Here is an 18,493-nt window from a genome sequence, read left to right as displayed (position 1 = left end):
AATATTAATCATTTATAAATGTCTTTACTTTCACTCTTACCCATTTTAATTTATAATATAAATTTCTTTATTTGCCGAATAAAGAAATAAAGCACATAAGTTATATAGACTAAATCAACAGTGTAAATGTTTGCACCTTGACAGCTTCCTATTCACCTCTATTATATGGAAAAGAGCAGCATGAACATTCTGAGTAACATTTCTTTTCTTTATCCACACAAGAAAATAAGTCATACAGGTTTGGAAAAACATGGGGATGAGTAAATGTTGACAGAAATTCATTTTTGGATGTACTGTTTTTTTTTTTAAATGCCATTTTCACCATCCTCTCTTTCCTCTTTATCTATCTCATCCTGTCCCTCTTTTTTGTCTATCTCTAACTCCCTCTTTTTCTTCAGTCTTTCATTTTTTTGGTGCTTCTTAATCTCATTAGGTACTGGGCAGGAGCCAGGCGCTATGGAGTGCCAACACACACACACACACACACACACACACACACACACACACACATTCAAATGCACTCATAAACGCCCTCTCACACACACACACACACACACACACACACACACACACACACACACACACACACACACACACACACAAACAAAAACAAAAACGGTATCTTCTCAATCTCCAAAGAGTTATTCATCACTCACAAAAGCAAACCACAGTATCTCTTTCACAACAGCGGCCAACATCCATCCATAACACACACAAACGCATTAGAAACGGCAGCGAGACAGTCTTTCTCAAACGCACGCATTCTGCCCTCTTCCCTCTTCCCCCGGCCTAACGCAAACCTTGCTTTTTCCACTGTCTCGACTCTGCATAAACATCCTAACCAGAAGCGTCTGCCGTAGAAAAACTTCCATAATCACACGCACGTATAATCCATTTAAAGCTGGCGCTCTCTGTCCCGCTGACCTTTACTTGATTAGGCCTCGCCGGCTGCAGTCGGACCCGAACGGATAGGAATTCTGCGATTTCCCAGGGCCATCGGATGGGATTAAACATCTGGGACGTCAGGGACAACACGGGAGGGAGCTTTGAATCGCTCTCCTTTGGGTGGGGATGGAGATGTTTTGAGTGGCCTGTGAGAGTGCAGTCTTAATGCCTCTGAATATCATCGTTTTACTGACGGGATTTTCATGGCGTTCCGAACACGCCTGCCAAGAAGAGCATCATCCCCCACATACACACACTCCCCTTCACATTTTGTCCTGTGCCAATATGAATGACAGCATGCCTGTATAACAAGCAACATGCTCGCTGGCTAATTTTAAAAACGCAGAGAGCGAAATGCACAGTTTTTATACGATTCTCTTGGCCACGCATCTGTTACGCATTGGGAAGCTTTCTAAACATTCCCTCATGGCTTCTCCCGTTTGTGTCTCCGTCCCTCTCCTTCTCTTTTCTTCAACCGCAAAATAGTCTCTGGTGATTCACATGGAAGTTGAAATAAGAATGCTTGAAATGAGACGAAATCAGCGAATCAAGAACTCAACTCTGACATTCTGCACACTGTTCTTTAATGATTGAATGAGCACCAATCGTCGCAAAGAGATGTACAAATGTCTTGGGAACACTGTCAGAGTATTTTAAGTATTTTAAGAGTATTAAGCATTCTGCGACCATTTTGTCCACAATGGTCGCAGAATGCACATCTGACATCTGCTAAACAGAAGACGAGAATCGATACTTGGCCCCAACCCAAGCAAAAGTTTTAAACTCTCAAACTCTAAACTTTCAAAAGTTGAAAAAGATTTCACATAACATCTTTCTACATACAGCGACACATAATTTGCTTAAAATAAAATAAAATGTAATAAAATGTAGGTCACACATTTAAAGAAACATGAGGACATTTCCACCAAACACACTTGAAAAATGGAGGTAAAAGCTGTGGATGAAATGATGATGAGAGAAGAGAGGAAAAGATGGAGAGCAAGAGGGTACGTAGATGGATGGTGTCGTTCATAAACTGTGGCAGCTCCTCACTCTCTCTGTCTCTCTGCCCAGCCAATCAGAGGTCTCCATCAATAACTCGCCACTGTTTAGAGCCAATCAAATGCCACTGAGGGTAATTTTGGACTAGTGTGGTGCCATGACAGAACTTTTGGACCAATCAGAAGTCTACGCTGCAATCTAATACTTTAAATCCCTCCTTTCCCCCTCCATTCTCTCTCTCTCTCTCTCTCTCTCTCCCTGCTGGAGTGTGTCTGTCTCACCTGGTCTCACGCCTGCCAGCATGGGCAGCGGGTGGTGTGTGAAGGCCATTCGGGGGGACCTCGTCTGTGCTGACAGGGCGCTGAAATCGAATTTCCCCGCTGGCTTCTTTAGAGACCCGGGAGAGGACAACCCTGCCAGAAACCACACGTCAACAACAACAACAGCAGCAGGGCACAGCACACACCAATCAAACACTCGCTGACTAGCTCAACTAACTTGACTGATCATTTTTGGTTTTTGAAGGGAGGGGACTGATTTATGACAAACTTAATGAGCATGTTCACTTGTTTCGAGGTAATCATCTGTCTTCTCATTTTAATACCAGCAATGCTGACGAACAGAACAAATCAAAATGGGCGGTATGACCAAAAACTTTAATTAAAAAAGCCATTTTATATTACTGTAACAGTATACACATCACAATTTTTACTAGAATTTTATTTTAATAACTATTTGGTAATGTCTATTATTGGATAATCTAGTCATCTAAATTAAAGATACTTCATCATATTTAACTATTTTTTATATTTATTTGGAACTTGATCGACAAGTTGTAATATTTTGTAATATCATTAAAAAAAATGTATCGAAAATGAACGATACATGTTATCAGTGAAACGCTTGAGTTAAAAGACTTAAAAACAGCATAATTCATATTATAAAAATGATAGTTCTGATTCTAAAATCTGGATGAGCCACACTGTAAAATATACAAAATGCACACACACACGAACAAGTTTCGAAGTTGCTTGCCGACCATGAACAACTAAATTCAGCTTCACTACTCCTTTAAAAAAAAAACTAACGTTACTCCACGTCTTGGCTTGTTTGGTTTGCGTCCTGCTTTGTATTTTCACATTCCTCCACGTTTCTTTGCCGCCCTTAATGTGTAAATAACGTAAAGCAGTCCTGTCCTCAAATAGCCAAGCATATATAGCCTGTAGCAGTATAAACGTTGACACATTTCTACCTTCGCAAAGTGTATAGCGTCATGCCACCCAACCGTAGTCTTCTGTAAGTGTTCCTTAACTATTAAATTAGCAACACCTCAACTGGTTCAATCCATCACCAGAAAGATGAAAGAGATGAAAATAACATGAAAAGGTGAGAAATAGCAGGAGAAAGTGATAACAGAACAGGGATGGCTCATAATTGGAAGATAACCAAAGAACACACACACACACACAGACACACACAGTCCTCCTGGCACCCATTGCTCACCGTTACTCATACACACAGACTTGAACTTCACTTCAGTTATATGCTATTTTTTCCTCTCTACATTACAAGGCATTAAATCCAATTTCAGCTTAATTCCCCTTTCTCAGTGCACTTTTGAGTGCGTTTGTTCTCGCATGTGTGTATGTGTGTGTGTGGGAGTGTGCAAATGCGTCTGAAAGTGTTAAGTCTGTATATGGATATTTATCACAAAATGTGTACACATGCACACAACACACTCTCGCCACCTGGTTCTTTTGAAATAAGAATTTGATGCACTATAAAAATAGATTTTTCTCTCCCAGTTTTCAGCTAAATTTACATATTACTCCGGTATATTTCAAATTAATAAACTGAAATGAATGGTGCACTTACACAACCATTAAAAAGTGACTTGAGCCTTCAGAAACATTTCTAATTATTATCAACATTTTTTGTGGAAACCGGGATAAATTTGTTTCTGGATTATTTGATGAATAGAAAGTTTAAAATTCAGCATTTGTTTGAAATGGAACAATTTTGCAACATTATGAATGTTTTACTGTCACTTTTGGTTGATATAATGCATCCTTGCTGAATTAAAGTATTAATTTTAGTTTAGTTTCTTTGCATATAATTGAAATAATCTTACTGACCACCTACTTTTGAATGGTAGCAGATGAAGACATCTATACCAGATATTTATACCTTGACTGGTTAACATGGTCAAAGAGAGGCTAAAAAAATATTGTGTAAAACTAAAATAATTTTAGTGCATGAAACCTTTGTTAACATTATAAAAGGACATCATGGGGGAAAATGCAGTGAAAGGCATTGCTATCTGATTATGACATTCACACACAAACGCAGAGCAGATGTCTCCCACTACTGTAGATACACGGAAGAGCCATCTGGGACCAGAACACAGACTGAGAGTGTGTGTATGTGTGTGTGTGTGTGTGTGTGTGTGTGTGTGTGTGTGTGTGTGTGTGGTTAATGCATGGACAGAAGATGCACCTGTGTTGTGCATTTTCTCAGTGTTTGTTTGTGTGTTGCTCTGACTTCGACTGGCCCATCTGGGTTCTTCCAACACTACTTGCTTTATTGTGACTAAGGTATTCATTTAGTTTAGTGTCTTAGGTACCCCTAAAGCCCAGTAAGATTAAAGCACCCTTCATCAACACTAAACCTCTCATATTATACTGCATAACATCAAACTTTATCATTAAAGTGACTTCAATGATGGTAAACAACAAACAAATCAATAACATGGGTGAAAACAGACTAACCAAGCAGCACTTTTATTCTGCTCTTTAGTTGACACCTGATGCACTGTCCTGTCCTGACACTGACCTGTCTTCTCCCACTGCTTATGTACATGTGCAAGTGTGTGTGGTGTGTGTTCTAACCATGGTATGGAAACTGCACGCCATCATTCTCATGTTTTATCTTCCTCTCTTGAACATTCGTCAAATGGTGCTGTACTGCAACTGGAGAAGGGAATTGTTAACAGGGAAGAAGGTCATGATGGTCACGGTGTGTTTAATGCCTTTTCCACCGACATGGTGCCGGTGCCCAACCTGGCCTCATTCCACACATTTCCACTCAACTCAAAAACCGTCTTGTTCTTCGGGACTTCCTCCTTGGTTGTCTTAAAACACAAACTGCTATGATGTCAGTGGCTGACGTGAGGGTTCTCACCATGTATAGTTTTCAAATCAACAACTTAGTTTGACTGAACTCATGGAAAATAAAACTAGATTCTAGATAAACTAGAATTAATAGGGTTGGGATCCGAGAACAAATTATTCAGATAATTTATTCATTTGAAATTTTGATTATTCTTAATATTAGAACCAAATTATTTTCATGACATTTGGTTCCAATATCAGAGTTTATAAAATCAATTTTAAGACTTAAGACCTGGGGCTGGTAGCATAAACTAGTTTTACAGGTTAGTCATCTCATTTCTTTTTTTCAAGACTAGTCTTAACTTTTTAAATCAGTCACATAAAAAGGTAGATAGTCTAATTTGAATCTGAAAAGTACGGCTAATTAGCCATAACTAATTGCTAGTTGGTCGGACTAGTTCTTAAGACACAGTCTTAACTTAGCGGCTATGTTTATGCAACTGTTCTCATTCTTTCTTTCCTGTAACAAGAAGCTACAAGAGTTTATGTTAAAATTAAATGTAAGACATAATGGGGGAGTTTTAATTATAAACAAGTATGAAATACAAAGGGACACTTATTTTGAAATGTCTATGCTTTACTATTTCCAGCTGCATTCTTACAACAATCTACAACAAATTACAAACATCATAAAGTAAAGACTGTCATTATTCGTCAAATGTAGATCATAAGCAATCTAGCCAAATTTGTTAAGCTTAGTGTCATTATTATTAAAAAAGAATTATAATAATTACATTAGGCTGTATCACAATTCCTGTTTTTCAGTCTCCAAATTTAAATCATAGTGGTTTCACAGGAATTTGCATACGTCACTCGCCCGTGCGTGTCTTGTCATCAGTAAATAGAGTTAATGAATGTTTTATGAGCAGTATGATTGCCGCAAAATGCATGCAATTAACTGCAAGAAGGACAAAAGTTACATAGTGCACCTTTAATTTTAGATTAATTATACTTAATCTGACTGAATATAGGACATTTTAAGATTTTTTAAAGGGATAGTTCACCCAAAAATGAAAATTAGCCCATGATTTACTCAAGTCATCCTAGGATCCTGTCATGAACACTTTTTGTAGTGTTTGAAGTCTGTTTGTAGGCAGTTTATGTTGTACAATAGTAATTGAAATCTTCGGCTTCAAATGTTCGGCTTTCAAGTTAGTGGAAATGTGGGCTTGTGCTCAAAGGTGACTGCTACAGTTTGGCAGAGACCAGACTCAGACATCAGCACCGTTTCAGTGTAAAAGCTGTATTTGTGTGTAAATGCGATGCTCACCTGCATCAACGTCATTTGGCCAGCCACTGGACTGAGAGCTGGTGCCGGCCGGAGAACGACTGGAGTAGAAGACATCATCAACAGGACTCTCCATCTCACTGTCATCTATAGACTTGCGCTTATTAGAGCTGCAGAGAGAGAGAGAGAGACCGAGCGAGAGGTTATTAAATGCCCCTGTGATAGATTCCTGTAGACAGGCAGAGAGAAACACAGAAAAAGGTGCAGAGATACAGAAGACTGTGACAGACTGAGTACCTCCGAGGAAGACTGGCGTACAGCTCCACCTCAGACCTACAGCGCAAGAAGAACGACAGACAAGGGGGAAAACAGAAGGAAGGACAAAAAGGAGAGCAAGACAGATCAAATTTCCACTGAAGAGAGACTGAAACAGGCACAAACAGCAGGTATATGGGTGTGTGTGCGTGTGTGTGTGTGTGTGTGTGTGTGTGTGTGTGTGTTCACCTTGTGGATGGAGGAGAGGCAAGCGAACGTCTGCCAAGTGCTACTTGGTTGATATTGTAGTAACTGGGACTTTCCAGATCCGCAAGTGAGAAATTAGGACCTGATGCTGTTGCAACTGGGGCTGCAGAAGAGATAAAAATGTTGGAGAAAAACTTAGAAATCGAACTTAGAGTGAAGTACTAATGAATCTATGCTAAATTAATGTAACACCGTGTCCTAACCAGACGCGATGTGATAAGATTCCAGCGACAAATAATTTGTCTGTCCACACAGTAGACACGACGTGACTGCAAGATACGTCGAAATCAATTAAAACCCACAGCCAATCAGAACAGTGTGTGGGCGGAGTCTCGCGGTGAGTGAACAGCACCAGTAGTAATCTTGATGGCAATCACAAGAAAATGGATAAGTAGCTACATAATCAAATTCACAAATATTACACTATTTAAACATTACTATAAATACATAGGCTACTGAGTTACTAAAACAATCTTTGTCAAAGAATACACTTGTTTGTTCATAGTTTGAACGTTCTTGTTCCCATTTGTTTAATTTCAAGATCTGAGGTAAATTATCCGTTGTTGCTTTTACAGCTACAAAGCTGGAGCACTAAATGATATTCAAATCCACATTACACGCTTTTAACATTAAATAAAGCACATAAACAGTCCCTGAGATTATCATTGCACACTTTGTGTTAGTTGTTCCAGGGCGACGTCGCAGAAAAATCGAAACCGTTTCTAAAATCGTCGCGGGACGCCGTAGCGGCTGGTTAGGACAAAAACTCTGATTAACATGGAAAATATACCTTTTATCGCGTCGTGTGTAGTTAGGACACGGTGTAAGATGTATTACTTACAGAATTTCCTATAGGATTTTTTATTTATATGTTTTTGCAGACCACATCTCAGAAAAAAAGGTACAAAAGCTGTCATGGGGCAGTACCCCAAAAGATACTCTAAGACTAATTCTAAGACTAATAATACTCTAAGTTTCTACTTGAAACTCTAAGACTAATTAACTGTACAAATTACCATTACAAATTAGAAATTGGATCAGACATAATAACTTCAGTCAGCAAGTGATTCATCTCAAGACGATTCAATGAGGAAGTTAGTAATTCTTACTACGAATTACATCAATGACTCTTCTGATTCAGTGTTTACTAAACTGATTCATCCACTGATTCATTAATAAGAACCGCAATAATTGAACGAGTTATTCATGAATTGAGAAACAAAATGTAGCTAAATACAGTATTAGGTGCCGTGGCTCTGCAGATTTAAGAAAACACGGGTGGGTGTTACAGCACTTACTCTGAGACACTCGTACCAGCTCGGCTACGTTCCACACTCCTGAAGTCACAAAACAGTCCTGAAAACTCAGATGTCCTGCAGAGAGATAAACACGTGCCTCACTCAAATGGAACCTGGGCTCTGTGATACTAGCATGTTTAAAGAGACCAGTACCACATGCATCAAGCATCAGACTATAGTGAAGTACTTTAATTCAGCAATGATGCATCACATCGGTCAAAAGTGAGAATAAAGACATTTATAATATCACAAAAAATATATATTTCAGTCTGTGTGATTTTTTTTCTCACCGTTTGGTGGGGGTTTGATGTCTGAGTCTCCTTGTTGACTGGAATTGTCTGATTGCCCAGATTCTGCATTGAGACAAAAAGAAAAAAATATGCATTTAAATGGCAGAAAATGCTTCATATTCAATTATTACTGTTCGAATTGGATTGTTCAGTGACGTTTAGGCACTTGGACACAACGACATTGAGAGCGGATATTTTCAAAATGAGAAACGAGTGTCTGAGTACATATGCATGCAAGTGTGCGTTATCAGCACAGTTTGTGGCAGGCTGCGTGTGTATGTGTGCTTGTGGAGGTGTTTATCGGGCGGTTGTGGGTGATAAGGGAACACACTGGCCCATGCCAGCACGATTTGATAGAGAGTGTGTAGAGATTAGGACAAATACACCCGCACAAACAAAAGAACAGCAGACTGAACGGAGGAGAAAGAGCGAGACGATCTCTTTTCTCTCCATTTAGCATGTAGTCTCCATCTCTGTCTCTCTCTCTCTTTCTCTTTTTCTGGAGTTCTGGCAGCCATTTTAGTCTTTGGCAGCCATCTTAGTATTGGCGGTGTACACACATTCCTGCTAGCTGACGACACACACACACACACACACAAACATAGGCCCAAACCCATGAACACGGCTGGAAAATGTGTACAGTAGGTTGTGTTTCATATGATGGCATACAGCATCCCAGTCCTGTTTGAGCTCACTGATGCTCAAAAGGGGAGGACGATACACTCAGCGACCGTCATTCAGTCTCAATGGAGATTTCTGGCGACATGAGCGACATCTACCATTTTAATTTGCTACGAATTTGAAAGAAGCCCTGTCTGGTGTTACTATTTTGGAGCTTGAACACCTTCTGCTATCAGTACACAGAGAAGAGCAGCTGGGACGTTCTTCAAAATTTCACCTTTTGTGTTCCACGTAAGAAAGTCATACAGGTTTGTAACGACATGAAGTTGAGCTAATAATGAAGTCATTGAACTTTTACCTATGAGAGTTTTACTACAGACGAGAGCAGTTGGTGTCTCTCGCTCTGGATGAAACCTTACACATGCACACAGATCAGTGCAGACTGCAAAGATTGCAAACTGACTTCACCCACACAAATTATGTTAATACAGTGTGTACTGTTCATCTAGAGCAGCTTCATGAACCTTTTGTTTTTGGTGTGCTGTTGTAGGTGAGGTAAGACACAACAAAAGGAGGGAAAACACCTTTATAACTACTTTTTCTTTAAGGTTTTAGGTCAGTAAACAACTGCCCCAACTTTTTTTTTTTTTTTTATATATATACACTACTATTTAAAAGTTTGAGGTTGGTAATATTTTTTAATGCTTTTGGAAGAAGCGTCTTCTGCTCACCAAGGTTGCATTAATTTGATCCAAAATACAATAAAACAGCAAAAAAGACTATAAATGTCTTTACTCTCACTTTTGGTCAATTTAATGCATCTTTGCTAATTAAAATAAGTAATTTCTATAAAAAAAAAAAATCTTACCCTAAACTTTTCTCTCTTATATGATTTTGTGAAGAAAATCTTTTTCTAAAAAAAATTTACCTTAAAAGTTTTTATAAAAGTAGACTATATCAATTGTAAACGGCTTTGCGTTTGAAGCAGACCAAAACTTTGAGTTTTATGTTAAAACTCCATCATCCACAGCAGCTGTCAAATGGAATTTGTTGCACGTTGCATTAAGTTTCATCATAAGGAGTGAGAAGATGTCCATACATGTCCTTTTAATTATCATTTCTAAAGACATGAGATATGAGACTTTAGGTACGTGTGTGTTTGAACCAATAAAACGATGTCTCTCTCTGACCCAAACAGATGTTAAACCCCATACAGCCACTGTTTTCCTCGCCCCCTCCCTCCGTCCCCGTTTATCAGCATGCAGTTGGGTTTCGCTTAAGAGGTTTAGCATTATGTTGCTAAACATTCTGACCTTTTTTTAATCCATAATGCTCTTAAAGTGTTCCAAAGCATCCTAATCCCCTCCGCCTTCTCACTCCGCACTCATTTATCAGCCAATAGTCATCATTCTCCGGCTTCCTTTCAGCTCTAATTATTTATTTCTCATCCTGAGCTCAGTGTCAGTGAAATATCTCATAGCTCGAGGACATTCGTGTGTGAGCGGTACTGGGTTTTTTGACTGCGAGCGCGCTGGATTACAGATGCTCGGGAGTTACGGAGTCAGACGAGACAAACATCTGTCTGCACTTACACATGAAGAGCTTAAGGGAGCAGCTCGGCGAACGTAAACTCATTTGTGAGGTTATTTCATTAAAAGCAAGCTGGTTTTCAATGTGCATTTGTGTGTGTACATTTTTCTATGTATGCATGTGTAAGTCTGTGTATGAAGGAGCAGGTGTGTGAGATTGGTTTCGGCACAGCCTGTCACCCATCTGTGTGCCCGTCTGCAGCCAGAGTCTGCCAACACAACACACACACACACACACACACACACACACACACACAGAGAGCGAATGGAGAAAGAGACACACATAAGCAGAGAGACAAGACAAGAGAGCAGAAAAATAAAAACAGAGATGCATCTTTCACACATAAATCTAAGCATCTCCATCAGTGTGTGGACATAAATAGCTTTAACACACATACACACACTCACACCAGCGTGATGCACCCTGGCTATTGAAGACATGATTTGGGCTCTTTACAAGCTTTTGACTGGATCCGAACCCCAGGAGAACCCTTGTCCACAAAGACAGACAGAGGAGGATTGAGAAGGTCGAATATTAATCGCACTGTGTTTCTCAAATCACTACAGAAATAATAATCGCCCAATGACAGATCATAATTTGCTTCAAATAAACTATTCTATTCTGTGCTACTCTGCTCTATTTTGTTCTATTCTACTCTTTTCAATTATATTCTATTGTAAAAGCCTGCCCAGCCTGTCACATTTGAACTCAAATTCAAGAAAAATAAATATTTTTGCGTAGTAAATTATTTATTTACTATTATTTACATAGTAAAATTATTTAAATTATTTACATTAAATTGATCAAAAGTGACAGTAAAGGTATAAGGTTACAAAAGATTTCTATTTCAAACAAATGCTGAACTTTTTTTTAAATGTAATGTACAAAATCATATTCTCTTAATAATTGTATTTAAAATGTTATTTTATATATATAATTTTTATTAATATATATATATATATATTAAATAATATATTTATTTAAGAATGTACTATTTATGTACAATACTAAACAATTCAGTGGAGAAATATTCTTAATTTCCATCTAATTATGTAAAAAGATGCAATGATTCATGACAGTAAACAGTGACAGTAAAGATATAATGTTACAAAAGATTTCTATTTCAAACAAATGCTGAATCTTTTTTTAAATGTAATGTACAAAATCATATTCTCTTAATTTTATTTAAAATGTTATTTTATATATATAATTTATATATATATATATATATATTAAATTATTTGAGAATGTACCATTTATGTACAATACTGAACAATTCAGTGGAGAAATATTCTTAATTTCCATCTAATTATGTAAAAAGATGCAATGATTGATGAAAAAGAAGAAATAATTTTCTTTATGCTAAATATAAAGTGGCTTTTGGGGGTTTCGCCATTGGATGTGACCTGGTGATGATTTCCTGAGGTTTACCTCTCACAGGCATTTGACGTCTGTTCTACTTGTGTCCAGTAGGGGGCTCCTGAGGGCATGTAAACAGCGAGGGAAAAGCCCTAGAGCTTTGGGAGACAGCAGGTGATGTGATTTGGGCCATTTCAGGGCAGTCACAGGTGTGCAATTTCACATCAACAAACATCACCTTTCAGTGTCAACAAAAATAAACACAGTTTGTTGACACTTGTGGTTTGATCACTGTGGTTGTCTTTCTCAACAGTACAAGCACAAGGCCAATAAATTACATCACAAGCACAATCTTATGCAATACAAACTATCTATCAGTCGGCGCTATCTAAGGCCGAATCTGGAGAGATTCAGCAGGATGTGCATCGATTTTTTTGTGTATGTGTGTGAGAGTGTGTCCTCAGAACAACCCATGACCCAGACAGGATGTGACTGTTAAATAGGCTTCACAATAGTTCAGTGTGTGAAGAGCTGCACAGGATACCAGGTATAACACACACACACACACACGTTGGGTTGCCATGTTTTATGTGGACTTTCCATAGACAAAATGATTTTTATACTGTACAAACTGTATATTCTATAACACTAACCCAACCCATCATAGAAAACTCTGCATTTTTACATTTTCGAAAAACTTCATTTAGTGTGATTTATAAGCTTATTTCCTCATGGGGACAAAAAATATCCCCATGAGAACAAGGACATTTTCTGCCCATAACATAGAGAATACCTGAACCACACACACTTTTGATCAATTTAATGCATCCTTGCCGAATAAAACTATTAATTTGAAAAACAAACTTCTCAATGCTAACACCACGCTAGCATCACAGCGGTGAGTTTTGCGCACAGCAGCACCACTCTAGTTCTTCAGAAAATGCCAAAATCTTTTTGGATAGAGCCACAGAGATCCACCGAACTGATCATGTGACGTAAAAATGCCACTTTGTGCCACAGAAAGAGAAAGAAAGTGATACAAAGAGAAAGAGCCTGAAGGAGGTCTGGGAACAGAAGGTTCTGCCAAAAAAGCCGGGAGAGAGAATTAGGAGGGGGAAGGCAGACGGGATCTGTTGCCAAGGAAAGTGAAGAGAAGAGAGGAGTACACAACATACATCTAGACAAAGAGAACAGAGTGAACAGACAACTAATAGAGGAGGAGAACAAACAGAATAACAGACAGAAGACACACATTGATACATGAACACACACGCACTTTGACCCTAAGTCACGGAGCCAGAAACCTAACATGCTTGTATGTGGAAGGTGGAGTTTCCTTTTCTAGCCAATCACAGAGCTGGAAACCAAACGCACAGGCCAATGAGATATGGGGGTTCCGATCCAAACTCCGCCCCCTCACAGTTCTTTGTGTATTGTGTAGTTGAAGCACACAGATGCTCAATGATGTCATGAGTGTGTGTTCTGCAGCGGGACGTCTGAGGTCACGGAGGGTCAGCGCACTGTCAGCGTGACAGCTGGACAGGGGAAGAAATTTTACACATGGATACGCATCTTTGAAGCCTTCGCACGAGTTTATCCATGTTGTTTAAAACTAGAAATTGGGGCAACATGCATGCATGCGTGTGTTTATGCGCTTATCGGTATGATCCTTTAGCGCTACCGCACTAATAAACCTCACTACATGATAAGAGGATCCAATAAGCTTTTCCCAGAATCCTCAGCGGTCCTAAAAACAAGCAAAAATCTGAGTGTAAACATACACAAACACAACATCTCGACGAGGGAGTGCAGACACAGCTGTTCAGTGCTGACCTGAGCTAAGTGTGTATGTGTGTGTGTGGTTTGGCTCTTATCTTATTAAATGAGATAAGAAGCTTGAAGAGGAGTTTGTCCGTCTTGATTCTCACTGTTCGTCACGTCACTAATAATTGGCTGCTGACAGTCTACCGGGTCTTGACGTTGATCTGGGACCTTCTCCTCTCACCTTGTCTGGGGAACGTGGAGTGAGTGGGATTCAGCAGAGGCCTACAGAGCCTTTTATTAAATCTATTTTGCAACAGTAACACAAAATAGTTGCTCTCAGGGCCTCAAGGACAAAAATGTCCCCATTGAAACCCATTAAAGCTGCAAAAAAAAACTTTACTAAAAATCCCAAATCCAACCACTGTGTGCACCAGTACAGCTTTGCTGGCATTTAACAGGGAAAATTTGGTACTGTGCCCAAACAAAATCTTACTGAAAGCTCCTTTTTTAAGATATCAACCTCAAATTTGGAACACAACTTATTTAGATTTATGACTTAGATTTTCTAGCAGTTTTAGAGTAAAACATTTATTTTATATAAAATAATGTTCATAAATCATTTTCATCAACTTAAACCAATATAATTGGTTTTATATATATATATATATATATATATATATATATATATATATATATATATATATATATATATATATATATATATTTATTTTATTTATTTTTTACTTTTTTAACAATAATCTGCCAAGGGTCTGCTTTAAAATGAGACCAAACTTTAATCTGTGCTCCCAAGCTTCAAATTTTTATGACAGTTTTTGGACATGAACCTATGCGTAACTTTTTTTTTTAATTGCCACACAAGGGTTAAAATTCTTGGCGCCATAATGCTAGAGGGTTTAGTTGGTTGTAAAGGCATTGTTGTACAGTTTCCAAAAACACCATGATAATGGTGAAAATTACGATTTGATTCTTTTTGCATTTCATCAGATTTTTTGCATTTTCACAAAAATCAAGTGAAAAATATATTTATTATATACTTTAAGAAGCTTCTCTTAAAAGCTAAAATAATGAAATTCCTAATATTAATTCCAATAATTCCAAAGTATGTTTGTATTGAAGCACAGAGGTTGAGTAAAAGCATTTATTCAGCAACCACAATCGCAAACAATATAGTCGAGATAGTCGAAGTTTGGATTATTACAGTGAGTTACCGAGAAGGCTTTCTCTCAAAATTGAATTGTAGCAAATAGCACACGCAGCCTCGTTTAAGTAGAAAATCACAATGGAGATCGCCAAAACGTTCTTGTATCTGTGTTTTCAGATCATCAGCAGGGTTTTTTCAGTGCAGAAAGGAGGAGGAGGAGAAATGAGTATATTAATATACGATTAATCATGCAGTCCTATTTTAAAGTGTACTGGTGTGATATTTAGCGTGTTGCTATGCGGTTGCTAAGGGATTGTGGGTGGTTGCTAGGTCGTTACTCGCTGGGCCAAGTCAAAAAATTACTTTCCTTAACTCAAATGGTGCCAGATGCATCTGAAACACATTTTGCAACCCATTTTACTTCCAGAATTGATTGGATCATTGATTGGATAATGAAAAGTTGGAGCGAAGGGGTTTAACATTAAAAGGACTTGGTGACATCACCTACAAAAGAAAGTCATTTCTGAAGAGGAGCAAATTATTGCATTTTGATGAAAGATTACAAAGATTTTTTTTTCCATGTTTAATCATTCACAGAAAGACCAGGTAAAGTCAGTCAATTTTAATTTCAATTTGAGGTTTAGGGGCTCTGCCATAAAAAACACCACAAATAACATCAAACTCATTTTGTATGAATGACTAATATTTACAGAGCTGTAGAGGGATCAGAAAGCATCATCCTTTGAAAATCCATCACAAACAGATCCGAGAATGAGGATTCGAGATGCAGTGTTAAAGTGAACGAGAGCGAAAGAGCCATGAAGGTTTCTCTAGTGGAACTGCAAGTGACTGCATCTGTTTGGCAGCAGCTCAGAAAAGTCTAGTGTTTCAGCCTCCACACACACACACACACAGAAAGCTCAGAGAGAGCTAGTGTTTCAGGCCTCGGCCTCAGGGACTGCTATTCCAGGCTAGTTTATGAAAAACAGCTTTATGTGGAAAAAAAGAGGAAACGTTGGAAGAGAGAGAAGGAGAGAGAGAGAGGTTGAGTCTGCAGTTAGAAACAAAGGCCACGTACGCACTGCAAAGTTTTGGGAGTGATAACCTTATTAAAATGACTCCCCAGAGTTACCCTCACATGTGTGTCTGCGATGCAGGAGTGATTCCTGAACACATGAAAGCTGACAAAGTGATTGCCATTTAGTGACGGTGGTGCCCAAGAAACACCGATGCCCATGGTTTACCTGTTTTACCTGGTAGAATGTGTACCAAAAGAGTCAAGACCAACACACACCTCCATTTAAGTGATTTGCTCACATCAAACCAAGAGAACGGAGACATCTGATAATGCTTTTAATTACTTTAAATATGAATCTAGCATTTTTGTTAAAACCTTTACATGAATTATTCACTGCAAACCTCACTCAATAGCTATTCTGGTAATCTGGTGCATATCCTTACTGGGTTTAACAAACAGAAGTTTGGGGTCAATAACAAAAAAAAAAAAAGCTTTCATTCAGCTAGGATGTATTATATTGTATTACATAGAAAAAATAGTAAAACAAAACTGTCACATTAAATTGTAACAATATTTCACAATATTACTGTAGGCTACACAATATTATTTTACAGAGGGACATTTTCTCAAGATATCTTAATTTGTGAGTAAATGACAGAATAAAATGTTTTCTCTTGTAATCTGTGAAAACAGTATGTATTTTTAATGTTTACTTTGAACATATTTTTCGTATTAATAATCTGTTGTCCCCTCACCCCGAAGCGAGCAGGAAGTGAGGTTGGTGTTTAACGTGAGGAACAGAGGAGGAGCCTCCAGGCCACAGATGCATCGACTCCAGCAGAGCACAGCTGGGCGGCAGGTGCTGTCTATCATCTGGCATGAAGCGAATCACAATAACCTTAAATGAACCGGCTCTATTCCCGCCCTCAGCAGCCCTCGGGATGAGCGGGACAGACCGCCTCTCAGAAACACCTACAGGCCCAGATGCCAGCGATATTTATCATTAAACACTGCTTTCCAGAGCGTGACCACTTCTACAAGATGGATTGTTACAAACTGAGCACAGGCAATGTATAGTTTACTTTTACTGTTTTATACTTAGAGTTGTATGATTTTGAAGTGTTTCAAAAGACCTATAGCAATAGTTCACCCAAAACTGAAAATGCTTTTATGTACTCACCCTCATGCCGTTCTAAACCTGTATGACTTTCTTTGAAATAAACAAGAATTATTTTTTATTTTTTTGTCCATATAATGAGAGACGTTGTGGTCTCATGTTGTTGTGCAGCCCACTGACTTTCACTGTATGGAAAAATTACTGTTAAAATATTCTCCAAAATATCTTATTTTGTGTTTACAGTACTTCACTAGTAGCTGAAAGAAATTCATAGAGGTTTGGAGCGACATGAGAAATTTTGTTTTGAACTAACCCTTTATAAGACAATCAGAGCAGATCTAAGTACACTACCATTTAAAAGTTTGTGGCTAACTAGAGGCTAATATATATCATTTTTTAATTAATCCTTTTATTAAGAAAAAATTCTTCCCATTTTCCACAAAAAAATTAAGCAGGACAACTGTTTCAACACTGATAATAATAAATATTGTTGCAGCAAGTAGAATAGAATAGAATAGAATAGAATAGAATAGAATAGAATAGAATAGAATAGAATAGAATATTAGAAGGATTTCTGAAGGATCATGTGACACTGAAGACTGGAGTAATGATGCTGATTCAAAATTCAAAATAAAAAATGTTTTTTTTTTTTTTTGTATAATATTTCACAATAGAGAGAACAGAGTTTCTTTCCTCAGGCCATCTACCTCACTGGGCAATATGCAACACTATTTATAATTGTATTTATTTAACATACCTCTTATTCACATTCCCTTGCATTTGTCTATAACATACATGTACATACATATTGTCTATTTTGTATACTGTGTATTTTTATATATATATATATAGGCTATAAATTCACTTATTTTATTTTTATTATCTGTGTCTTGTCCCCAAGACAAAACCCTTGTATATATGCAAGCATATGTGGTGATAAAGCTCATTCTGATTCATAAAAGACATTTAAAAATTTTTTGAATGGGACTGTACCTTACTATTTTGGTGCTTTCTTGACAGACAAGGTCACTATGAACTATATAAAAAAATTCTCATTTGAACAGCTAAAAGGTTTGGAACAAAATGAGAGTGAGTAAATAATGACCAATCTTTAATTTTTTTTTGGATGACCTATTCCTTTAATGCTGCCAGAGTTTTCACTTGTTTTCCTTAATTTGATCTGATGCATGTGATTTGATTTCTTTTCAGCTACTAGGAGCCGGAGTCCAACCCTTCAGCTCACAACACCAGATGCAGCTCAGACATCTAAACATTTGCTTAGTGATTTAGTTTTCTGTTTTAGTTGGGTGGCGTTCACCTCTCTGGCAGCAAATGCACATACCCTGCGGCCGAGACGCTGGGTTTTCCCTCCTTTTCTTCCTCTCCTTTTCCATCCCCTGTTCTTTT

At 38.0% G+C, this 18,493-nt stretch overlaps 1 protein-coding gene across 24 annotated transcripts in view; it reads right to left on the bottom strand.

Annotated features, from left to right (window-relative positions):
• nfixa (nuclear factor I/Xa) overlaps positions 1-18,493 on the bottom strand; it is a 94,432-nt gene that overhangs the window by 9,357 nt on the left and 66,582 nt on the right. For 10 of the 24 annotated variants that reach the window (XM_081361955.1, XM_081361966.1, XM_081361956.1 and 7 more), the window contains 7 exons: positions 8,456-8,518; positions 8,166-8,240; positions 6,850-6,970; positions 6,643-6,678; positions 6,388-6,515; positions 4,836-4,916; positions 2,229-2,360 (listed from right to left, as the gene is read on the bottom strand). In XM_081361955.1, coding sequence (XP_081218081.1) covers positions 2,229-2,360; positions 4,836-4,916; positions 6,388-6,515; positions 6,643-6,678; positions 6,850-6,970; positions 8,166-8,240; positions 8,456-8,518 — 636 coding nt within the window. The remainder of the gene's footprint in view (positions 1-2,228; positions 2,361-4,835; positions 4,917-6,387; positions 6,516-6,642; positions 6,679-6,849; positions 6,971-8,165; positions 8,241-8,455; positions 8,519-18,493) is intronic. The other 14 variants (XM_081361972.1, XM_081361973.1, XM_081361959.1 and 11 more) reach the window with 3 other exon arrangements.

The sequence above is a fragment of the Scardinius erythrophthalmus genome (genome assembly GCF_964197995.2).
Source record: "Scardinius erythrophthalmus genome assembly, chromosome: 3".
Lineage (NCBI taxonomy): Eukaryota > Metazoa > Chordata > Actinopteri > Cypriniformes > Leuciscidae > Scardinius > Scardinius erythrophthalmus.
The sequence above is the reverse complement of the archived record's forward strand: the minus strand, read 5'-3'. Positions and strand labels throughout refer to the sequence as shown.